The 26,251-nt window shown below is 39.4% G+C and overlaps 2 protein-coding genes across 3 annotated transcripts in view; one reads left to right on the top strand and one right to left on the bottom strand.

The window, feature by feature from the left end:
• The window catches only part of LOC122548604 (pecanex-like protein 2), a 284,406-nt gene that overhangs the window by 86,276 nt on the left and 171,879 nt on the right, over nucleotides 1-26,251 (top strand). Inside the window, exon 4 of the mRNA XM_043687440.1 lies at nucleotides 17,584-17,687. Within this exon, the coding sequence (XP_043543375.1) occupies nucleotides 17,584-17,687 (104 nt within the window). The remainder of the gene's footprint in view (nucleotides 1-17,583; nucleotides 17,688-26,251) is intronic.
• On the bottom strand, nucleotides 182-25,274 carry LOC122542475. Of its 2 annotated transcripts, none has more exons than XM_043680220.1 (5): nucleotides 25,168-25,274; nucleotides 22,853-22,892; nucleotides 20,555-20,653; nucleotides 16,606-18,255; nucleotides 182-330 (listed from the first exon to the last, which is right to left on the bottom strand). In XM_043680220.1, exons 1-5 carry the CDS (start codon nucleotides 25,270-25,272, stop codon nucleotides 197-199), a joined length of 2,028 nt encoding a protein of 675 aa, XP_043536155.1. In that variant the 5' UTR covers nucleotides 25,273-25,274; the 3' UTR covers nucleotides 182-196. The 2 variants fall into 2 exon arrangements, with proteins under 2 accessions (XP_043536155.1, XP_043536165.1); XM_043680230.1 differs by lacking the exon at nucleotides 182-330 and adding an exon at nucleotides 8,166-8,645.

Below are 26,251 nucleotides of genomic sequence, written 5' to 3'. Positions count from 1 at the left end.
GAACTATTGCTCCCGTATCATTTAGGAGTCTGCAGCTTTCATATGGTCCACATGCTTGTTCAGGACCATCGTACCTACCTGAACTTAATACATCACTGGACATGGCCTCATGTCAACCATGCCTCTTACCCATGCAAAGCCATTCCTGTGGTTCACACACCGAATTTCAATCCCTGAAGAAAACTCTCTTGTGAGGCTAAGTCTTGTGTCCAACATTGAGATTGCTCATTCTGTTCCAACCTCCCTCCGGGTCCAGGAAGATCAGATTTAACCTACTGCAGAATCTTCTCCACTGTGCAGGAGCTATCCCTGTAGTGGCATGAGGGGGTCCTGTAATCCAATAGGAACTGGGTCAGTTTGATATCTAGTGAAGCTGTAGTTGTTTTTTTTTTAAGCCTGCCTTCAAACCTTGGATTGCTCTTTCTGCCAGACATTGGATAATGGATGGTATGGAGCTGTCCTTACATGTCGAACACTATTCAACTTTAGGAAATACTCAGATTCTCTGCGGGTAAAATAATTGCTCATTATCTGTGACAAACACCTCCAGGAGTCTGTGTATTGCTGAAGGTGCTTGCAATTTTTCAATCATCTTCCCAGTGTTTGACAAATGAACTCCACACATGTCTATCCACTTTGAGTGGGCATCCACAATTACTAAGAACATTGAGCCCACAAAAGAATTAGCATAGTCAACATGTAATTGAGTCCAAGGTTTACTCAGCCATTTCCATTAATATGGGGGAGCTACCGGCAGTAATTTTTGTCCTTGTTGGCACTCTGGGCACTGCTCCACCAACATGGCTATGTTTGCATCCAATCATGGCCATCAGACAAAATTTCGCACCAACATTTTCATTATGGGAAAACCCTGGATGACCCTGGGGCGTTCAGCAAGTAATTGGTGGTGACCTTTGCTTGGGACAATCACTTGTGCTCCTCTACTGTGATCTGGTCTCTCCGAGTCCAAAAAGGTTTCAATTCTGTGACTACACTTTAGTTTCTATCATTGCCACCTGCACTTTCTGTTTTGCCAGGACTGGATCTTCCTAAATCCAAAGTCTGATATTGTCAGCTGTAATTGGAAGTGTGTCTAGGAAATTTAAACCAATACAGACTCTTCCAGTGGCAGTACCACTGGTTGTGTATCTACCAGCAGGAGGCAGCTCAATGCATATGTATTTGCTATTTGGCCTCGCAGATGGTGTTCCAACTTGTAATTATATACACTTAGTATGAGAGCCCAATGATGAATTCAGCTTGAAGCCCTGGGTGACACTGCCTTGTCCTCTTTTAGTAAACCTAGCAGGAGTTTGTGGTCCATTATTACTACAAATTTACATCCTTAAAAGGTATTTGTGGAACCTCCTGGCTCCAAATATGACTGCTAAATCTTCCTTCTCTAATTGGGTATATTTACATTCTCCAATAACCAAATTCCTAGCCAAACCAATGTCTGGCTGCTGAGCATTCTTCTCCATCTATGAATTAATACTACCCCAATGTCGTATGGTGAGGTATCTCGTTTAGTATCATAGCGTGCCAACACCTTACAGGATAATAGCTGTTCCTTCATTTTCCTGAAAGCCATGGCTTGGCTATGCAACCATTTCCAAGGCTGACCTGTTTTAAGAGTTGATGCAAAGGTGTCAGGATGGAGCTGAAAAATGTGTTGCTGGAAAAGCGCAGCAGGTCAGGCAGCATCCAAGGAGCAGGAGAATCGACGTTTCGGGCATAAGCCCTTCTTCAGGAAAGAGGAAGATTTGCCAAGCAGGCTAAGATAAAAGGTAGGGAGGAGGGACTTGGGGGAGGGGCGTTGGGAATGCAATAGGTGGAAGGAGGTTAAGGTGAGGATGATAGGCCAGAGAGGGGGTGGGGGCGGAGAGATCAGGAAGAAGATTGCAGGTCAAGAAGGCGGTGCTGAGTCCGAGGGTTTGGACTGAGATAAGGTGGGTGGAGGGAAAATGAGGAAGCTGGAGAAATCTGCATTCATCCCTTGTGGTTGGAGGGTTCCTAGGTGGAAGATGAGGCGCTCTTCCTCCAGGCCCTGTTGCCATGGTCTGGCGATGGAGGAAGCCAAGGACCTGCATGTCCTTGGCGGAGTGGGAGGGGGAGTTAAAGTGTTCAGCCACGAGGCGGTTGGGTTAGTCAGTGCGGGTGTCCCAAAGGTGTTCTCTGAAATGTTCCGCAAGTAGGCGGCCTGTCTCCCCAATGTAGAGGAGGCCACATCGGGTGCAGCGGATGCAGTAAATGATGTGTGTGGAGGTGCAGGTGAATTTGTGACGGATATGGAAGGATCCCTTGGGGCCTTGGAGGGAAGTAAGGGCGGAGGTGTGGGCGCAGGTTTGCATTTCTTGCGGTTGCACGGGAACGTGCCAGGAGTGGAGGTTGGGTTGGTGGGGGGTGTGGACCTGATGAGGGAGTCACGTAGCGAGTGGTCATTCCAGAACACTGAGGGGAAATTGCGGTCTTTGAAGAAAGAGGCCATCTGGGTTGTTCGGTATTGGAATTGATCCTCCTGGGAGCAGATGCGGCGGAGGCAAAGGAATTGGGAATATGGGATGGCGTTTTTACAGGGGGCAGGGTGGGAGGTGGTATAATCTAGGTAGCTGTGGGAGTCGATTGGATTATAGTAAATGTCCGTGTTGAGTCGTCAGGATGGAGGCATGGTTATTTATGAAATTTCTATAATACTTTACAAAGGCAAACTGACCCATCAGGCTTCACAGTCAGTGCCATCTGTGCTGCCCATTCCACAACCTGGACTGCTTTGACCATTCCTTTGCCTTCTACCTTCTTGTTTCTGCTTCTACTTTTGTCAGTAAGGCAAATGGCACTGAAACAGCCTTGCAGAATTGCTTCCTGCTCAACATGCAAGGTGGCCTTGGCTCTTTTGATAGTCTCTAGACCATCCTGAAAACCTTTGAGCTGTACAATTAGAACTGTACTCCAGCAGCCATCTTTTATTGGAAAGATGTTCTGCCATCCCCTCCCCATAAACAACTTGGCTGGGGTAGAACCTACTGAAAATCAAATAGGCAGATTTCGCATTGGGTATAAAGAACAGGCCTTTGCAGGCTTACTGAGTGAGAGACCCAGGAGAGAGTGAGAGAGAGAGAGAGAGCGAGAGAGAGAGAGCGCAAATCAATTGTTGTGGACATCAAAGGAAAGAAACATTTCCTGTATTCACCAGGTGAGGTGCTGGTGGAAACTTGGGAACATTAGTGAGTTTTGAGAAGATTTGGGAACATAATCTCTGATGAATGAAATGAGACTCAAAGATTGAAGAATACTGGATGATTGACCTAAGGAGTTGTCGAAGTGAGTCTTTTTGCTGCAAGTCAGTTCAGTGCATTTTCAGAAGGCTGAGAGAAACAACTTTCAATGGATGGTGGATGTTAGGACTGAGCAAACTGGGGAGAAGCCAGCCTGTTATAAAACTGGGAGCAACTTTGGATTTGGTTTCTGTAAAAACTCCAATTCTGTTGTGTGAGGTGTAACATATAAACAGGAAGTACAGCTTTCAGGCATGTTAGGAAGTTAAGAAGGTAGATCTTTCCCTGTAGTTTAGTGCATTAATGACTTAAGTCATATTTAGTTAATTTGGCTGTTACAAAGAAGTCATGATACATGAAATCTTGTCATCTTCTCATACTTTTAATTCTAAATACTAGAGGCCCAATCTACTCAACCTTTCATAAAAAGACAACCCCTACATCCCAGGAATTAATCTAGAGAATCTTCTCTGAACGGCCTCTAAATTAAGTACATCCTTCCTCAAATAAGGAGACTAAAACCATAAGTCTGCATTTAAAGTTGTTCCATTGAACACAGTTTTGATTTAACATTTTTTAAGAGCCTTTTCCCCAATTAAGATTGCATTACACATTTTAACATTGGCTTTAATTTGTGAAATGCTGTCCCTTTCTGATTGTGTGCAGGTTATTCAAACCGATGGCAATGTCATACCCCATTATTATATTGGCAATGTTGAGCCCTGTGATTCAACTGGCACCATTATGTCTGTACCTTGTAGATGAGAAATGTAGCTTTTTTAAAATCTGTAAGTAAGAAGCCTGCCTTGTTGACTCACCTTTCAGCACTGTGTTTAATTGTGGGGTGTTTCTTTTATTGAAACTGTGTTCCTTGTCTCAGGGCTCATTTGGTGAAAAATACTGCATAGTACCTGCTTGTAAGAAGTGAGGCACAAGAACTATTTTAAAGCCAGCAGTTGAACAGGCGAGACATTGTCTTTGATCTCTGACAGAGGTACTTGCCAGTAACCTCTGAGCAAGTACAACTTAGAAATGTAAGTTGTTTGTCCCACTTTTTCGACACAGTTCTCCAACCATGGAATTGGATATGCATCAGTCTTTGTAACGGCGTTGACTTCGCGATAGTCCACACATAACCATTGGATACCATCTGGCTTTGGCACCATGACTATGGGTGAGCTCCAGTCACTGTAACTCACTTCAATTATGCCATCTTGGAGCATGCGCCCTATCTCCTTCTGAACCTGTGCCAACTTTAGAGGGCTATGTCTATAAGGATGTTGCTTAATCGGAACAGCAGCTCCTATATCTACATCATGCACAATTAGGTTAGTACTTCCCAGTTTATTTCCGCATGTCTCCACATGTGATAGTAATAATTCTTTCAGGTCATTTCGATTTTCTTCTGGAAGGTAACTCAATACTTCATCCCAATTTTTGACAACTTCCTCATTGTCCAATTTGATTTGAGGAATATCCAATTCAGAATCCTTAGAAGTTGGTTTGCCCTTCTGTGCTATAATCATTAACACCTTCTCCTTTTCCTTTCCTTCCCTATCAAAATACCTTTTGAGCATATTCACATGACATACTGTGAGCTTTCTTCCTGTCTGGATTCTTTATCAAATAGTTCACCTCACTCAATTTCTTTTCAATTTGATAAGGTCCACTAAACCTTGCTTTTAAAGACTCACCCATTACTGGATATAACACCAATACCTTATCCCCGATTGCAAAATTGCGAATTTGTGATTTCTTAAAAGCTTTCTGTTTTATTGTCTGCCGTGATACTTTTCAATGTTGTCTAGCCAACTCTCCAGCTCTATTTACTTGTTCTCTAAAATTTGATGCATAATCCAAGTGGGTGGTCTTTGAATTCTGACCTATTAATATCTCCTTAATCAGTTTGGTCAATTCATTTGGTGCATCTCTGATCGCAAAAAGTACAAAGCAAACTCCCTTATCCCAATCATCTTAATAATCCTGACCATAAGCCCTTAACATGGTCTTCAGTATTTGTTACCATCTCTCTAGCACTCCTGGAGATTCCAGATGGTACAGAGTAGTTTTGAACTGCTTTATTCCCAAGTTATACATAACCTCTTTGAATAATTTGGATGTGAAGTTTGATCCTTAATCTGACTGGATTCCTATTGGTAGTCCATATCTAGTTAAAAACAAATTAAATAACTCTTCTACAACCCTTTTAGCTGTGATGTTGCGGAATGGGATTAGAATGATTAGAATCCCTCGGTATGGAAACAATCTTCAGCCCAGCAAGTCCACACCGAACCTCCGAAGAGGTTCCCCTACATCTGCGCCTGACTAATGCCGCTTACACACCCCTGAGCACTATGGGTAATTTAGCATGGCCAACTCACCTGACCTGCACATCTTTGGAATTTGGGAGGAAACCAGAACACCTGGAGGAAACCCACGTAGACACGGGGAGAATGTGCAAACTCCATGGTTACCTATTTGCTCCTTCTCTGTTCCACTTATCTGATCAGAGTGTGTTTTGGATAACTCTACGTCAGCTTCCTTATCTCTGCCTCTGTGATCTTGTGATCATGTGATCACACAATCAGGGAAACTTCCTGGATAAAGATCCTTCATTTCTACAGTTACCTGCATCACCACTGGCTTTTCAACTAGAGTAGGCAGCACACCTACTGGTGAATCAGCTATATCATTTGCTACGATAAATTGTATTCCTGGAGCTGAGAGTTTGTCCAGTACACCTACCACAAATTCTCCACTTCTCTGGACTCTCTAGCCTCCCCATACATGATTGAGCATGTTTTGTCTCACCATGAATTCCTGTTACCAGTACCTTTTCTATGCACTCCTCATCCTTCAGCATTACAGACCGAGAGGATCCTGAGTCCCTTAATATTATAACCACCTTACCCATTACTCCTGGTCTATGTGAACAAACTTTATCTTTGCATGTATATTTTTTAAGGAGATCTGGCACTTTCTCCTTAATCAACCTCTGATCATCTTGTACACTCGTCTAACTGCCCTTGTGCTTTTTGTTACTAGTCCAACAAAACTTGCAGGTTTGTCCGGTTTTCCTACATCTGGCTTTCTCCTAGCCCACCAACACTGTCACTTTGTGTGGCCCATTTTATTACAATGAAAACACCAGAGCTTTTTAAACTTCTTTGTCCCCCTCAAGGGTTTCTTTTTTACCCTGTGGTAAATTATCGTTATCATCTTCACTGAGATCTACCTTCCCTTTTCCACGTGAGGATTTCTCTTTGCCCCAATTTCCATCCTTCATGGACTGAAATTGATTCTAGAAGCCAAACAGTGTTTTATGGACCAGCTCATAACCATCAGCCACTTCAGCTGCTAATCTTGCTGTTTTAACTCTGCTCTTCCACATGAGTTCGCAGTACTTCATGCAGTGAACTCCGCCAAAATAATTACCTCTCTAAGGGCATCATAGGTTTGCTCAATTTTTAAAGCTCTTATCCATCTATCGAAATTACTCTGTTTGATCCTTTCAAACTCAATATAGGTTTGACCAGGGTCCCTCCTTAGATTCCTGAAACGTTGTATATAGCAGAGGTGGGGAACCTTTTCATGTTGGAAGGCTGCATTATGTTAGTTGTAATCTAATAAGGCTGCATCCAAAAAACTTCAATTATATATTCTTCAAAATTCACATTATGATGTTAAAATCTAACTACTAAGTACTAACAAACAAAAAAAATAAAAAAATTGTTAATTCTAAAGTTAACTAACCTTTTAATGACTTTGCTGTGACTGCTTTTTGTAGGAAAGCATTTGAATATTTGGTTGCAGCATGGAGGTCTGCAGTTTTAGCTGATTCTCTAGATGGGTATCCGTCATTTGTGACCTTAAGAGCGTCTTGATTTTGGTTAAGTAGGAGAATGTACATTCGCAGCAATAAGTGGTTGAAAAGCAAGAAAGCATTTTTCGTGCATGTTGCCGAAGGCATGGGTATTCTATTGCATTTTCCCATATTTCAATCGGATCTTTCTTAGCGTCAAATAAGGACTTTAAAAGCACTAGGAGACCTCATCATTGCCACCATACCATGAAGCGTCCATAGCATCAGGTTAAACATGAACAAGAATACCTTGTAGATTACCACCAATCCCCTGGCTGATGACCCAACACTCCATATTGAACACAAAATGGAAGAGCCTTGGAGACATCAACTAGGTGAGGTTGAAATGCTAATTTGAGTGTGATGTAATGATTCTCAAAGTCAGAGAACCTTTCATTGTATTCTCCAATTAATAAGTCTATAACAGCTGCGTATTCTTCAAATGATTCGCAAGAATTCTCCTGTTCATCAATGACCTTTGCTAACGGGGATAATGTTCATCCGAAATTTCCTTTCCTTTTGAAAAAGAGGAGTTTTGAAAAAAGAAAGCTTTTTTCGAAATGCTTAGATTTTTTGCCACATATCGTATATAGACCTTGCAAAGAAACATTCAAGTCATTTTGCTTTGACATGATATCACACAGAAATGCAGCATTGCTATAGGAATCTTCTTTCACTAATTCGCATTGCTGACTCTGTTCTTCATAAAATTTAATTATTTATTCTCGCAAAGATAAAATTTGTGCTAACACCTGTCCCTGCGATAGCCAACGCATTTTAGAATGATACGGCAAATCCACAATGAATACCTCATCATCCAACTTAAGCATGTTACAAAACTGACGATGCCGTGTTGCATTTGCACGAATATAGTTAATAATACTTATAACTTGTTGCAAAATGTCACTTAAAATAGTAGATTTAGCACAGAGATTTTGCTGATGTAGGATACAATGAAAAGAAATGAGAGCATCTAGATCAGATAATACTATATTTTAATCTGTGCAATAAACCCTTCATGTTTTCCTGTCATGGAAAGTGCACCGTCTGTACATACACTCACTAAATTAACCAAATTCAGTTTAAATTCACGGCAGTTGTTCTTACTTTGGAACATTATCGGGGTCGAAACACCCTACTATTTCCACATCGCTGAAAGGCATCCCCCTTTTCCCGAGTATATAAGCTACTTTATATGTTGCTTCAGTGGCAATTTTTCCAGGTCTTAATACTGCTCGAAATAACTGTCTTTGCTATTGCTTTTCATCTTTTAATTTCTGCAATGCAACCTTCCGCACCTCTCCCTCTAATTTGAAATATTTGTGGTCCTTATGAGTGGCATAATGCTGATAAGCATTATATTTCTTCAATGTTGATATTGCAGTATCACAAAGCAAGCAAATCATCCTATCTTTAGCGGACACAAAATAATATTGCAGTCCCCAATCCTCATTAAAAGCTCTGTTTTCTTCCTTCAGCGTTCTCTTGGTCTTCTTTGACATGATGGGCTGTTAAGTGATAAAATTAAAAAAAATAAAATAAAATAAATGTTGATATGGTTAGACTGTGTAACTATTCTCAAATTTCACTTCAAATGGAAAGCCACGTGCACTGTTGTCTTAAGTTGATAAACACTGGTGTACTGGATATCCACAAGCTCTCGCTAACCAGCCTCAGGCAGTAGTGACGCCGGTCAGACAGGGAAGATAACGTACATTCTAGAGTCGCATTAGAACTAAATCATGAGCATAGCAGGTGTCGAAATAGCCCTTATGACTTACCAATTTTTTAATTGTGGTGGTCAGTCTGTGAGGATTATTTTGTTGAATTTTCTTTTAATCTCTGGTATTTTAAATATTTTTATTTTAATCTTAAAATGAATGTAAAGGACAAAAAAAAATTAATAAAAGATAAAAGATTTGTTCTGCAAAGTTTGGATTCATTCAAAAGGCCACACACAATGGCCTCAAAGGCCGCAGGTTCCCTACTCCTGGTCTATTGGCTTCCTGTACAAGCTCATATGCACTTAAAATGGCTTTTTTTTCCACCTCCTCATACTCCCCAGATACCTCCTCTGATAGGGGTATGAATACCTCACTAGCCCTACCTACACGTTTCATTTGGATCAACAAAACCCACATTGCTACTGGCCACTGCATTTGTTTAGCCACCTTTTCAAATGAGATGAAAAAGGCTTCCACATCCTTCTCATCAAATTTAGCTAATGCTTGAACATACTTAAACAGTTTCTCACTAGGCTTCTGAATACCAGAGGCTTGCTCCTCCTCACTCTCTTCCTCATTAAGCCTACCCTTAGCCTTTATCTCCAGCCTTTTAAGCTGACTTTCCTTCTTAAGTGTCAGGTTTTGAAGTTCAAACACTCTCTTTTTCTCTCTCTGCTCTCTTTTTCCCTCTCTTCTGCATTTAATTGTAACTCAAACTATCTCATTTCTGCTGCCTTTTCCTTAGCTCTCCCCTCTAACTCAAGCTGCTTCATTTGCAATTGAATTCTTGCCACCTCTATAGATTCTGATTGTTTCTCCAGCAAGTGTAAATGCTGAGGCACTGCTGTAATTATCTCTCCCTTCCTCACAGAAGCAGGCAGTTCCAATTCCATGTTCTCTGCTAATTTTTGCAACTTGGTCTTATTCACTTTTTGCTAAATTTCCAAAGTCACCGCATCCACATCCAGAAAGCTTTTGGGAACTGGAAGAGTCATTATTATCCTTACTTTGTCTTCTCAACCAAACCAACACCCAAAATAAAAACACTAGCACTTACGACTCGCTGTTTAAAATCCTGCAAAAAGAACTCCCTATTTGCTATGGACTAGGCCAGACCATTCTAAACATTCTTAAGCAGATAGACCCAGACCATCACTTTGCAATTTGTTTCACTAAGTGGAGAATGAAAATTACCCGGATTAAGGTGGCTAGGTTGACTACTAAATTTTAACAGACAAAAATGTATTCACAAAGTTACACAATGAAACACAAAGAACAGAATACAGAACCCAGGAGGTAAAAACAATGACTGCAGATGCTGGAAACCAGATTCTGGATCAGTGGTGCTGGAAGAGCACAGCAATTCAGGCAGCATCCGAGGAGCTTCGAAATCACAACCTATCCAACCAGACTTAATTATGCTGTTCTGAATATACACAACAGTCCCAATAAGCAAACTCCCTTTAAAAACCAGTATAAATGGAACACATGCAGTTGAAGGGCAGAGAGAGAGAGAGAAATTCCACACAGCTTCCTGTTGAATGTCCCAGGTCAGACTGAATTAAACTGCTCTGCTCAGCTAGAGAGCTGACCACTCCCCTTTCATTATTCAGGTCACTTCTAAAACACAACCACTTTGGCCTGAAGTCTCATCTGTTTACATATAAACAAAAGGCCTCTCAAAACCCTTTTCATCTCTGCACCAAACCAGACCGATTGGAGTCCAGCCTGTTTTATTGCCCCTTTGAAAAAAATCAAGTATAGAATATCCTTGAGCAAAGGAACAGCCTTTAAAAAAAAGGATTAGCTTTGTGACAAATGATAATGCCATTGAACATTATGGGAAGATGGTTAGATTCTCTTGCTAAAGTCATTATGTGGCACTTGTGTAGCACAACTTTATTTCATTTATTTGTCATGTTCTCAGGTTTTGGCTGCATTAAAAACATAAGTTGCTTAATTGTCTGAAGAGTTGTGAATGGTGCTAAACATTGTGCAACCGTCAGTGAACATCCTGACTTCCGACATTATGATGGAAAGTCATTGATGAAGCAGTTGAAGATAGTTGGAAACATGACATTACCTTGAAAACTACTGCAGTGATGTTCTCTGACTGAGATAAATTACTTCAAACAACCATAACCACAATTCTTTGTGCTAGGTATGACTCTCGACAACAGAAAGCTTTCTCCTAATTCCAATTTTGCTTGAGCCCCTTGATGCTATACTTGATCAAATGTTGCCTTGATACCAGGGGTGACTATCCTCAGGTCTGGAATTCGCTTCTTCTTTCCACATTTGTACAAAGGCTGTAATGAGGTCAGGAGCTGTGTGGTCTGGCAACATTCAAGCTGAACATCAGTGAGTAGGTTATTTCTGAGTAAGAGCTACCTGATAACCCTGTCAATGACTCTTCCATCATTTTGCTAGCGATCAAGAATAAACTGACATGGTGATTGGGTTGGATTTGTGAACAGAATATATTTGGACAGATAGATGCTCATTTATGTGACAGGACAAAGCTGGGCAATTTTCCACAAGGCCAGGTAGATGTCAGCATTGTAGCTATGCTGAAACAGTTTGGCCAAACATACAGCTGGTTCTGGAGAACAGGTCTTCAGTACTACTGCCAGGATGTTGTCTGATCCATAGCCTTTGCACTATACAGTGCCTTTAACTACTTAATATGATGTGGAGGGAATCAGATTCATTGAAATTAGCAACTGTGATGCTGGTGACTCGAGGCGTCAGCTACTAACCATCCACTCTGCAACTTTAGCTGACAATAGATGTATATTAATTTTATATTTTGCAATGATGTGCTGGGCTTGATCAATGAGGATGATAATACTTATGGAGAGTCCAGGTCTTGATTGTTATTTAATTCTCCACTACCATTCACAACTTGACGTGACAGGTCTGCAGAACTGTAGTTCAAATAATTGGTTGTGGATGACGTAGCCCAGTCTGTTGTAAGCTGCTCCCACTGTGTGGTCTATCTTTATCAGGGTGAGACCTTATTTTAGATGTACTACTCCTGATCTGCCCGCCTCACACTACATTGAAGCAGGGTTGATTCGACAACTTGATGGTAATAGTGGAGTGGGAATATATGTCAGATCATGAGATTACAGATTGTGGTTAAATACAATTCTGCTGTTGCTGAAACCATGCTTCAGAGATGCCCAGTCTTGAATTTCTAGATCTGTTTGAAGTCTGTCCTATTTAGTATGGTTGTAGTGAACACAACATGATGGAAGATATCCCAAGTGTGAAGATGGGATTTCTTTTCCACAACTGTGCTGTGATCACTTCTACCATTATGTTATGGCCCAGCACCACCGGCCAAAGGTCCTTTAGGACTTTGCCAATTTGAGTAGCGTTGCTACCAAGCAACTCTTGGCGAAGGACAGCAAATCTTTCCCTCAGAGTACATTTATGACCCTCAGTGCTTCTTCCATTTTGTGTTCAATATGGAGTGTTGGGTCATCAGCCAGGGGATTGGTGGTTATCTACAAGGTATTCTTGTTCATGTTTAACCTGATGCTATGGACGCTTCATGGTATGGTGGCAATGATGAGGTCTCCTAGTGCTTACGTGCTGCTCAAACATATCATAGTATAGCGATAATATCACTAAGCATCCCTTTGTTGTTTCCTGACTTCACGATCCCAATGCACTCCTGGTGACTTTGCATCCTCCATAGACATCCAAAACACTTCTGCCTGAATCCAAACTAGCACCAAGTCCCATTCCCCCATCAGTTCAGACCTCGTGGACACAGATTGGCTCCCACTGCAGCAAAATTTCCACTTTAAAATTTGTTCATGGCCTCACCCCCTCACTTTCTCTCCAGACCTAGAATCCCCAAGTACATCAGTGTTCCTCCAATTCTCATACATGCCGGTTTAAATGCTCTACTACTGGGGGCCTGCATTCACTGCTTAAAATCTGGAATTCCCCTCTAACTTTTTCCAACATTCCTTCGAACCTAATTCTTTGACCAAACATTTGATCAGAGGCTTTTGGTCATCAGCTGTAATATCGCCACATGTGGCTTGGTGTCAAATTTTACATAATCATGCTCCTGTGAAGTGCTTTGGGACCAACATTTTTACTGCGTTAAAGGAGCTACGTGTTGCCTAATTGAATCCTTTGGTCTGACAAAGTATTAAACTGAAGTAGTATCAGCACTCTAACTGAAAAGTGAACAGATTTAAAAATATTAGATATAAAAGTGAAAAGTCACTGAAAAAGATGCTAGTAGGAGTAATCAAATAATCTTGCCGCTTATTTTTGAATGCATTCATATTTGCTTCTAAAAAAAACCTCAATTCGGCATTCAAATACATTTTTTTTGGTGATCTCCATTTCCAAATTCATGTCAGGACAAATGGATTACAATGATTACTTTGCTTGTGGCTAGAATGTTGTAATTTAAAAGCTGACAGTGAAGCAGATAACGTTAAATCAAATTGACTGCATTCCTTGTGAATTAACAAATTCAGCATGGAGGAGTATGAATTCATCAGCCTTGGTAACAATCAAAATGGTGCCCCTATTCATGTTTAACCTGATGCCATGGATACTTAATGGTGTTTGGAGTCAATGGTGAGGTCTCCTAGTGCAACAACCATACCCAATTGGAGAACAATGTGCCACCATTCCACCACCTCTGCTGGGTCAGTTCTGAGAGTGGAACAGGGCATACCTAAGGTTGGTGATGGCGACATCTGTAAGGTATGATTCTATGAGTATGACAATGTAATGCTTGGGGTAGCTCTCCTAATTGTGGCACAAACCCCAGCTATCATTAAAGTGCACTTCAATATAAACAGGGTTCACCATTGATACTTCCAGTGCCAAATGGTTTGTTTTGTTTGTTAGTCATTTCAGCAGTCATTTAAGTGTCAACTAATTTGGAGGCACATGTAGGCCAGATCAGGTGTGCAGAGATTTCCTTCCATAAAAGGCATTAATGAAAAAATGTCCTAGAACAACCTTTATCCCCAGAAATCAGAGACATTGTCAATGCCCTTGATGTTATAACCACTCATTCTCACCATTTGTTGCCTTGATGAATTGGGGTGGATTACTTAGGCTTTGAATGTTGTTATTGCTTCCTGTCAAATAGATGGGTATATGAATAGGAAGGGTTTGGAGGGATATGAACTGGGTGCTGACAGGTGGGACTAGATTGGGTTGGGATATCTGGTTGGACCGAAGGTCCGTTTTCATGCTGTACATCTCTATAACTCTAAGTAATGTCAGACAGCAAGAAAAACATCTTCACATTTTTAGAGACTTCATCAAGGCTGATGGGATGACCTGGACAATTATCTAACAGGAAACTATTGGGAAGGATTTGTTTTGAATGCCATTGATGACTCGAGGGCGTATTGTGCCAGAGAGAACCATTCCTAAAATGACAAGGGGACTTTTCAGTCACCTTCAATTTAAAACAAGCAGTGCCTTCAAAAGATCCTCCAAATCCAGTGATAAGAAAGAGGGTTAACCAGCAATGGCTTCCTCAGGCCAACTGCCCAGCTCAGGACTCATTCAAAGTCTCCTCCACTGAAATATCAAATTGTAAACATTTTCAGCAACTCATGATGACCATCTAAAAGTGTGAAGGCTCATTTGGGAAGGCGCCAATGTAGAAAAGCACTAACCTTCAGAGCAATGTCTGCTTGAATCTGGAGATTACACATTGGATTTTTTAGCTCACTTATAACCTACCAAGCCAGAGCACAATCAAATCATCCCATGGAAGAACTGCTGAAGAGAGACTGGTTGGACCTGTCTAATTGGAATTTACACAATATTTGTTACATTCAGTAATTATTTTACTTTCTAAGTTATTTCAGCGAGGAATGCACAGTGCAGTATCTAAATTTTACACTGACCTTTCCCATCAAGAAATGTCCACAGGAACCCAACTCTGGCTTTTGTACTGATTCTTATGGGAAATTGTGATTCGCTTGGAGTCATTTCACTGAAAGTTACAATTTTCAGGAAAGCATCCACAAACAAGGATTTACTCTGTGCAGTACTCCAGTTTTGATCTCACTAATACCCTGCAGTTATTAAACCTGATTTTCTACAAGGATACAGAACAGAATACAAATGTAAAAAATAAAATGCTGGAAATGCCAACTGATAACAGAAATCTTAGAAACTTAAGTCAAGTAGCATCTGTGGAGAGAATCAGAGTAAATATACCAGGTCGACAATCCTCGAAACTATTTCTTTCCACAGATGCTAACTGATGTGATAAGTATTCCCAAAATATTGCGATAGTTCACTTCTAAAGGGATGTGGCAAACTTACAAAGGTTGCAGACTAACCTATAAATGAAAATGCTATTGTAAAACCACTCAAAACACATTCACACCCACCTTGCTGACAACGTCTAAAATCTTATCACATCATACATCAAGAGAGAAGAAAAACCACAACTTCCAAAAAGGAGCATCCCACACCTTGCAAAACTATCAAGCCTCAGGCACACTGTCTTTCTGTCAAACTACCAGGTAAAATTTGAAGAAATTCACTGACTTCAAAATTATATTTCCCAGCACCTATAATATAACAAGTTCTCCTGTTCCCTGTGCAGTGTCTAATTCGAAACAAAGGATAGTAGAATGAAGAAATAATGAGCAGGAATGAGAAAGGAAGATGCAACACAGTGCAATGAGAACTGCAAGAGTACGACACATTGTTTCTCTTTTTCCGTTCTGCTAAGAGACATTGGGACGACAGCTCAAGTAATTTTAACCCGACTTGTCAGCAGGAAGTTAGTGGGATCAGATTGTCTGCCAGTGTTACACCCTAACCTACTTTTCCTAATTTCTATCAATACACCATATGTCACACTCAGTTAGTAATTTCAAACAGATTGCATCAAACTTCCATTAATTATTTTAGAACAAGGAAAGATAATCTTTCTCAACCTCTCAATTTAATGCACTTTCAGAAACTCTGAACTGCAGTGGTTTCGTAGCAAATATGTTTTTCTTTTCACAGACATACACAATATCCAAAGGTTGACATTTTTTAAAGAAAGAGGTTAACTGAATAAATTGAAATCTGCCTCTGCTATTCTTCGAATGTGCTGATCAAAAACAAAGGTTTTGATAAGCAGAAAAACATTAGATTAGTAGTCCAGCTAACTGGTATTGATACAGGTTGGGAAATACAGTAAGTGGCACATTCTTAAATTGCAACACCTGAATTCAGCTAAAAGTAACCCAGCTTTGTATAAAAATAATAACTGCAAACACAGGGTTTTGGAAATTTTGAGTCTTTGAACAAATAAGTAAACAAATTAAAATATCATTCTATGGATGCGTTTAATCAACATTATCATGGAAAGCGTTATTAGAATTTCATTCAAATTCTTAATTGAAACTTTAGAAATTTCAGTCATTTGACATTTCTATCAAGCACATTGAATGATTTCTGCAAAAATCACAGCACCAGCCAGTGGCCTGATTAGAAGGGGATGGGCAGTTTCCATTGCAAATGCAGAAATAGGAATTCACAATGGAAACGTTAACATAAAAGTGTGACAAAAAAAAAGCAGAAAGTAAGATTTTGTAGACAAATGTAAACCTTTCAATAAAATACAATTGAATTTTCCACTATGCTAATATGGAAACAACATTAAAAAAAAAACATATTAGCAAGTAGTTTTAATTTACAAAACCAGTCAAACACATCCTAACATGGTAAAATATCATACCTCCACCCATGGCACCCTCCTCTCGACAATCACCTGTCCAGCTTGCTGCATTAATTCTTGAACTATTAATTGATTCCAGCAAGGAAATGAACTCTATAAAGTTTGACTCATTTGGGATCTGCCCTTCTTTGGCCTCTAGATCTGACTTTGAAGTGGTTAATGTTCTTCCCTGATTGCTAGTACTTCCTCTGGATGTTCTGCTCAAGACCACATCTGCTCCTCCATTTGCACTAAGCATCGTGATATGCGTTTGCAGGGAGCAATCGGTCACAGCTTGCTCTTCATGCTGCCTCTGGTTTTCTATTAGACAATGCACAACTTTCAAGAAGGAGTCTGATACAGCTCTGGAATTGGATGATCGATATGAATTTTGGTGGTTGTGATGAGTGTGATCTGGGGAACAATAGGTCTGCGAATTAGTACTGGAAGAGGTTTCTATTGAAAGATTATGATGAGATTGCAAACTTGAGGTGCTGCCGAAACTAGTATGATCACTTATGTCCTCATCTTCATCTTTATTGTCCTTGGAGGCCACTGTAGTGGACCAAGACTCATTGCCAACACAAACAGTGGAGTCAGTACCAACACTTACTTGTTTCCTTGGCTTCTGCTTATCACACTGGTGACTGGACAGAGCCCTTTTAAGAAAACTGGAAGACTTTGGTCTGACAGCAAGATCTGCCTTTGATATGAACTTATCAGACCCTGTCATCTGCGTCCCTTTATTCACATTAACATACAAAAATGGTGAGGGTATTAAATCAGCATTATTAATAGTATCAGTGCTCTTTCTCGTAATTTCTTGCAGCCCCAGTAATGTAATGTCTGTCAAGTCTGAATCTTGCATATTTGGCAAACTTGGTGTTCGATTAGGACACTGAACTAAATTATTTTGATTAGTCCTAGGCTCCAAACTGTGAATTAAGTGCTTGCTGGAATTCTTATCACGGTAGAGTTCTACTTCTTTGCTTTCTGCAGGCTGCACCAAAGAAAAGTTGTTAGCTGGAACCCTTTCATGATCGGGATCATTCAAATCATCCTCTTTTGCTCTCAGATCGGTTATTTTGATCACTGCAGGGTTGGTACCTGGTTCACTTGGTGGCTTCTGGTCCCCACAATCAGCATGACCAGCAATATTCCCACAGGTTTCCTTTGTTTGAACGAAACATTTCTTGAAAGATTTATTTTCATCGGTAACAAGATTCCCATTGCACATTGGTCCCGGCTTAGCATTACCCGCTTTGATCACTAACACATCACACTTACTCTCTGATACATCAGTACACTGATGGTCTGGGTTTAATTTATCTATGAATTGTTCAGTAGACACCAGTTGCTCTGACAAATTGAGTGTATCCATCATCTCATTTGGGGTCCCATCGAAATTGGCCGATTTGGCAAATGATGCCACAGTACAAATCTGACCTAAAACACAATGCTTAGTACTTTCAGAACCATCTAATTGTCCTGTAGCATTAATAGTTGATTGGCATGGCACTGTAGATGGGGAAAGGAATGATGGCTGTTCTTTCAAGGTATCATACTCTCCTTTGGGTTGTCTGTTGGATTCTGCAGCTTGAGAAACCGTCTGATGGAAACACACTGTCGAATTAGACAGCATCAAGGGTGCTGCACTGTTCTGGATAAGATCTGCAATTAAAACAATTTATACATTTTACCAAAATGAAATGTAATGATAATTAATCAAAGCCATGTGAATGGATGTATTGATCTAGTAAACAAAGTATAAAACTCTTTTTAAACTCAAATACTGACAGATTAACTGCATTTCAAATAATACACTGATTTCCATTTCCTTACAAATTAATCTGGTGAAGATATCACAATCATTGAATTTTATTTAATATTAGTCTGGCACAAAAACAGGATGGAATTTTTATTACAATGGGGACGTGATACAGAAACATAGAAATCTACAAAATAGAAAGAGACTGTTGATCCAATTATGCCTGTACTGGCTCTTTGAAAGAATGGTTACGTTTAGTCCTGCACTTCTGCTTTACGTCCATGGCCCTGCAAATTCCTCACTCTCAAGTACTTGTCTAATTATAATTTAATAATTCCTTTTATAATTATTCAGTTAGTTACTATCACCTTTCCAGGTGCAGCATTCAAAATTCCAATGACTGAATGAATGATTTAGGGTCATCTTTCATTTTAACTTTATGGCACTTGGTTTTTTACCCTCTTGCCAGAAGGAATAATTATTCCAATTTACTCTATCAAAACCCCTCACTATCTTGAAAAACTTTCTTTAAGTCACCTCTTAACATTTTCTAGCCTAAGTAGGTCAGTTCTCACATTTCTAACTTTCTCATAATTGAAGTCCTGGATCCCTGGTGATATCCTTACAAAACGTCTATGACCTCAACTACCCTTGAGTGCAGTAGATGCCAGGACAGTGAATAAGTTTAAGGAAGAGAGAGAGAGATTTTTAATTAGTAATGGGTTCAAGAGTTATGGAAGCAAGCAGAAAAGTTGAGTTGAAGCAGAGATGAGATCAGCCATGATCTTTTAAAATGGCAGAATAGATTCGATCGGCTGAACTGCCTTCTCCCATTCCTTGTTCTTCTGTTCTTATGAATGATCTGGATATGGGCATGTAGGGAGGATTCAAGTGGATTTAGACAGGTTAAGTGAATTTGTAATTATTGGCAGACAAAATATAATGGGAAAAAGTGAGCTATCCACTTTGGTAGAAAAAAAACCCCAAGATAGAATATTTCTTAATTTAAGTGTGTTTGGAAAATGTACGAATCTAAAGGAAACTGCGTGCCTTTGTTTATGAGTCACTCGCTAGCATACAGGTGCAACAATCAAGAAAGAAGGCAAATGGTATGCGGGCTTTCATCACAAGGAGATTGGAATACAGAAGTGAAAATGTCTTGCTATATCGAACCTTGGTGAAACCATTCATGGAATATTTCTTATTGAAGTGGAGATAAAGTTTCCAAGAGTGCAATGGAGACTCAGTAAAATAATCAATGGGATGAAAGGATCGTCTAATCAGGAGAGATTGAGAAAATTGGGCCTTGTATTCTCAGGAGTTTCAAAAAGTGCGAGATGGTCTCATTAAAATATACAAATTCTTACAGAATGTGCTACAATGGATGTAGATAGATGTTTCTCTTGGTTAAGTTTAGAACCAAGGTCTAATCTTAAAACATGAATAGGCCATTCCTCAGAATTTGGGCTGTCAGTTAAAACTGAGATAACAAGGAATTTCATTATCCAGAGGGTAGTGAATTGTTGTAATTCCATACCATAGGGAGCTGTGGAAGCTCAGTAATTTCAGCATGCTCAGGACAAAAATTTAGATCTCTGGAAACTAATGGCATCAAGAGATTTTGAGAGAATGTGGATAAGTGGCATTGAGGTTGACAATCAGCCTTGATTTAAATGACTGGTGGAGCAGGTTAGACAGGCTACATGGTTCATTCCCTGTTTGTATCAATCTTCTCTTTCGCCTCAAAGAATTTAATTAAGTCAGTCATGTTTATTCTTTAACAATTCCATGTTGGTTTTTACTGATTAATCCATGATTTTCAAACATACAGTTTGTTCAATACATTTTTCCAATAACGCTTTTGTCGTTTATGTTAAGATAGCTGGCCTATAGTTTCTATAACTCATTCTACCTTCTTGTATAATTATGTATCATTAACAACCCTTCAACGTCCAGTGCTCTTCCAGTATCTAAAGACTAAAAGATTGTGATCAATGCCTTGACTCTAAGGATAAACCAATGAGATCATTAGGGATACAGTAATAGAGGGGGATAAGGGAAATACCTTTATTGGGGATAGCATGAGAACACACAAATTTCAAAAGATCGGAAATGCAACTGGTCAGACACACCTGATTTTCTGCCCTTTTAAAATGCATTTATCTTCAGTGGAGACAAGAGTGCAAGACTGAGAATATTTACCTTCTCCTTCCCTCTTTAACATTAAACGAGCTCTGTAAGTTGGCTCAAGTGAGAGGACATTACTTTCATGAGCTGCAGTAAGTCTTCTGAAGTCTTTATCTGAAATTTACAAAATCACCAGTATTAATAACATATTGAGGGTATTTTATTCAACATCCAATCTGCTCTAAACATTAAATCAAAATAAAACTGTTATTTGAAGAACTGCATGTTTTGGCCCAATCCTCTTCAGATATTTACAGCATATTATTCAACATTTCAACAATCAATGCCAGAAACTCTGACTCTTAGTCACATTGCCTTTATAAGAGTTTAGTCTGTGTTCTCCACTCTTTAATAGACTTGAAGCTGTGGTTTCTCCATACAATTTTTGGTAAGCCCTATGGTCATTGTGTGATCAAAAGGATCTTTGGATGTTGTTATTAATTTTCTGCATATGGTATGTTGGCAAGGCCAGCATTTATTGCCCAATTCTAGTTGACTTTGAAAAAGGTGGGGGTGAGGCACTGCCTTAAATCACTGCAGTCTCTATGGTAAAGATGCTCCCACAATGCTTTTGGAAAAGGTGGTCTAGAATGACAATAAAAGAAGTGACAAATTCCAAGTCAGAATGATTGCATCTTGAAGAGGAAATTAGAGGTGGTTGTGTTCCAATGTACCTGCTGCCCATGTCCTTCTATCTCAAGGAAATCATGAGTTTGGGAATTATTATTGGACAAAAGCATTGGACAGTGACTGCAGTGCTTCATGAGATAATAGTATGGTTACTGTATATCAGTCACAGGCAGAAATTAATGTTAAATGAATGAATTGGCCAGAATTTAAGTTCAACAAAGATTAGACATTGAGGGCCATCAGCTGCAGAACAGTATTCAGCCACAATCTGTAACCTCATGACCCCACATATCTCCTTTGCTACTTTCACCAGCCAGCCAGGGTATTAACCCTGGTTCAATAAAGGGTACAGGGGATCATACCTGGAGTAATATCAGTAGAAATGAGGTCTCAACACTAGTGTAGTTACAACACAGCACTACTTGGATCCAAAGGGCAGAGCTAAGTGATCCACAACCAGATCTAAGCCCTGCAGTATTGCAACATCATCTACTCCTCACACTAAACGCTCTACCGCCATTGGTTCGCCAAATCTGACTTAGTTACACAGCACAGAAACAAACCCTTTGGTTGAACTCGTCAATGCCAAAGTTTCCCAGAGTGAAATAGTCTCACTTGCCTGCATTTGGCCCATAGCTCTCTACCTTTCCTATTTATGTACCTGATCAAATTTCTTTGAAATGTCACAACTGTACCTGTATCTACCACTTCCTCTGGCAGTTCATTCCACATATGAACCATCCTGTGTGTGAAAAAGTTGCCTCTCAGTTCCCTTTGAAATCTTTCTGCTCTCACCTTAAACATATGCCCCCTAGTATTGAACACCCCCACCATGGGGAAAAGATCTTTGCTCTTCACCTTATCCATACCCCTCATGATTTTATAAACCTCTAAGATCACCCCTCAACCTCCTATGCTTCAGTGAAGAAAGTCCCAGCCTATCCAGCCTCTCCTTATAACTCAAACCCTCCAGTCCAGGCGACATCCTGGTAAATCTTTTCTGAACTCTCTCCAATTTAATAATATCTTTAATTTAGAAGGGTGACCCCAACTGTACACAGTACTGCAAAAGTGGCTTCACCATCATTCTGTACAATCTCAATGTGACACCCCAACTCCTATACTCAATGGTCTGTGCAATGAAGCACACCATGCTAAATGCCTTTATAATCACAGTCCACCTGTGACACAACTTTCAAGGAACTATGTCCCCATAGCTTTGTGCCGTTCAATTTTGGGCATTGTGCCAAACATTTCTCCATTCTTCTGTCTACACTCATTTCCTGCAGGCAGCCAATTTGTTAATCTAATGGATCAGGCTTCAAAACAGCTCTGAGCTGCACTGTACTCACAGTACTCTTCTTCACAATAAATTCACACAGTTTGCCTGGGCTTGATTCAAACCTGCCCTTGTTGGTTTCCTAACCATCAACTGATGACCATCTTCCTCAGAGGTAATCTGGAATAGACTGCTGGGCAAGAAATAAGTGGAGATTTCTTTGGAATCAAGTGTCTTATGATAATTAGCACAGTCAATATTCCAGAGGAGACTCCAAACCCTCACTAGATTTAACAGGTCTATGGAAGCACATGGGGCAAGATACAGAAGGTTAACAACCTCATTAATTCAGTACAAAAAAGACAAGTGGGATGAGAAAACAGTAGAAGGATATGTTCAAATACCTTTCAGCGCTTCCGCATCTTTAGGATTTGTCGGCAAATCCTACTTGGAAGAAGCAAAGATTTCAGTCCATCATTTGGAACCGGATTAAAAAAGGCAACTTCATAGCATACTTAAATACCTGCTAATATTTCAAAAACAAAAATCCAAATCTTACTACAAAATTAAATCAAGCTATCAACTTGTACTTAGAGAACTAGAGCAGAGTTTAAGGAAATACAATGCTTCTAATTTGCAGAATTTGTTTGGGTGTGAAATTGACCAATTTCTTTTTACACGAGTCTGAAAAGGTTGCTCCATTATAAGACTGGCAATTATAGAGGCATAGAACCAGTTGTACCGTATGGCAACAAACTTCTCCAAATCCATCTCAAAACACTTATTGGATGAAAGAGTACATCTAAACTGAATACTTTGGCTTTTAAAAACCAAAGTTCACTATCTTTGTCTACTTAAATTAAAAATTCAAGTAACAATATTAACATGCTATTATTTTTTTCTACTCCTCTATTTGAATGAATATTGAGTGAACATTGATGACATTCAATATTGAGGACAATTAACTAGGTCTAAGATGAAGAGAAGATACAATTATGAAACCACTGCTTTCAAACATTGTCATTTCTCCAAACAAAATTAAATAACCATCTGCATGTCAAATTCTTTCAGCTAGTTTCTTGGATGACATTATAAACAAATACTGTTCAAACAAAAAATGGATCTTTTTCCAGACATAGGGGAAAAAGGAAGCATTTTAAAATAATGCTTCTATCTTAATACCTTTCACTTTTAACAACAAGCTTTTTCAAAAGTTAATCAGCAAATTATTCCAACTCTGAATGTGAATCCCCATACATTTTCCAATATGCAAGTAGGTATGGGCCCTGCGTTTTCATTCGGAATTTGAATTAAGTTGAAACATTTACAAATTACACAGTCAAGACTTAATTTTCATTAAAGCAGTATGCTAAGTCAGACACACACGCTTGCACACACACACACCCGATTTGTAAATAAAAAATATATATTTTTGAAAAACAACTCTCACTCTACTGCATTGATAGGAAACTCTGATATGAGTCATCAACATCGATTTCAATAGCTGAATGCTGACAGGCAAGCCTCAAAATCAAAGCCCCAAACTATCTGACTAGCCAGGGTCTAAGCTGCAAATTAGGCTTTGATTGTCATGGTAAACTAAAATATATATTGAAATTTGATCTTTTCCTAACCACTTCATTTCTCCACCAGATACAGAACCTTTCACAATAGATGGTGAGCTATTATTGCACATTCTCTTGGTGACTTCTAAACAAACTGAATACTGTTAAAGGATCCATATGTATTTTATCAATTGTAAAATTAATGAAGGAAAGCCTTCACCTGAAATTATTTTCTCTCCCAATTTTATTTTACTTTCTCTTGTTTAGAATTGCATCAATTAGCACTCTTTAATCTTGTCACCGCTCCAGTAAGAACTTACCTCACCTCCACACAACACTAGCACAGGCCTGGTTAGTTCTCAAAACATTCCCACATGGACCAGATTACACATCTCTCAACACTTCAGTACTGACCAGAATACATCTCAATCATCCCAGTACAGAACAAGATACCTTTTATAACTCCCAGTACATGCTTTTTACCACACATGCACAAGTATAAACCTGGCTATTCCAGGCCTCTCAAAAGACCTCAACACAGAATATTAGTAAAGTCTCCGCAGACAAGGGTGAAATGTGAGAGAGCTCGGGAAGGGTTAGTCAATTAATTATCTGATCTTTTACTGTATATATATTTGCAGAGTAACATATTCCTGTTCTTGCTGGAGTATTTCCTTCCTGCGTCCGTGAAAGTGGATAGCAAAGGCATATAACACTGACAAAATTATCAGAAAACGCTTTAAGAGGAAACAGCAGTAGACACGAATGAGCCAAAGATCTACCTTCAGAGACAGCATTCATGTAATGGAATGGAATATAATATCGTCATTCAGTATCTCCAGAATGCTCCCATAATTTCCTAGGCTGGAAAATTCTTGGATTAGATGAGAGTTTAATTTGCATAAAGAGCTGTCCAAATTTGGTGTCAGGTCTAACCCGACCTCCAACTTCTTAGCATTAGCCATTGAGCAATACTTAACACAGAGAACAGCATGTGCAAATGGCAAGTATTTGTGTTAAAGGTAGTTGGGTGACACGTATGCTGACAGCAAAAATGCATGAAAAAGAATCAGCAGAAAAATTACCTCAATCACTCTTCTGAAAAAATTTATTAATTCATTATACAAACTGCACTGTGCCATCACAATACTTACAGAGTCATCACTGACCACAGGGTCCAGCATAGACTGGCAAGAGTTGCGGTGGACTGGTGGCTTTGAACTATCCCTTTTAAGAACAGTCAGATGGATATCTTGCATGCCATTCCTGCAACATCAACAAGACAAAGTCATTTAGAAAATACAAGCTGCATTAACAGCAACACAAAAAATATCCAGCAGCAAGATTCATGACACCATAAGCCAGGATCTTGGCAAGGTTTTACATCTACAACATATGTTATCAACACTTCACAACTTTAAGATAGACTTGAGTGATTAAGCATAATTGATTTAACTAATGCACTGCCATATCATGTCATGATCTGGAATGCACTGCCTGAAACAGTAGTGGAAGCAAATTCAGCAGTAACTTTCAAAAAGGAATTGGATAAATAACTGATAACTTTCAGGGTTGTGTGAAGGAACATTGTACACCTAAGACACTAAAATAGGATTGTCTATTTGTCCATACAAAATGTGCATGCAAATAATTTGTACACTTCCATGTTTTATTTGGTCCCTTCCTAAAGGACACTTTAATGAACCTAGCTACAGAAGAGATACATTTCTTATGTAAATTGCAAGTCTACACATTCAACACTAAAGGCTTCTGTAATTTTACCTCAACGGCTCTTCATGGCAGTGAATCCCACATTTTCATTACTCTTCGTAAAGAAATTTCTCCTGATTCACTATTGCCTATCTTATTTTTATGGCCCTTAGTTTTGGCTTCTCCGACAAGTTGAAACAATCTATTAAAGCCTTTCATAATTTAAATACCTTTATTAGGTCATCCTTCAGTTTTTCTTTCCAAAAAATGCACTATTTTCAGATAGGTACACTGTCAGCTCTGATATCGTTTTAACAAATTCCCTTTTTCATCTTTTTAGTGTTACGATGTCTACCTCATAATGGAGACCTGCACCTTTCATAGTGTTCCAACAGTGGTTCTAACCAAGGTTCCTTAAAAGTTAACATAACTTTCCTGCTTTTGATTTCTATCCTTCTAGATATAAAATCATCATTCTTGGCTTGCTTTTATAGTGAGGAGGATGCTCTTCAAAGGTTAGTGTGGACT

The sequence above is a fragment of the Chiloscyllium plagiosum genome, chromosome 3 (genome assembly GCF_004010195.1).
Source record: "Chiloscyllium plagiosum isolate BGI_BamShark_2017 chromosome 3, ASM401019v2, whole genome shotgun sequence".
Lineage (NCBI taxonomy): Eukaryota > Metazoa > Chordata > Chondrichthyes > Orectolobiformes > Hemiscylliidae > Chiloscyllium > Chiloscyllium plagiosum.
This window is presented reverse-complemented; position numbering and strand designations above follow the sequence as displayed.

Coding starts and splice junctions, on each gene's coding strand:
- LOC122542475 (XM_043680220.1), bottom strand. CDS start 25,272: ATGCAAGATATCCATCTGACTGTTCTTAAAAGGGATAGTTCAAAGCCA. Junction 22,893..25,167: donor CTGTGGTCAGTGATGACTCT/GTAAGTATTGTG, acceptor TCTTCCAAGTAG/GATTTGCCGACAAATCCTAA. Junction 20,654..22,852: donor AGATGCGGAAGCGCTGAAAG/GTATTTGAACAT, acceptor TGTAAATTTCAG/ATAAAGACTTCAGAAGACTT.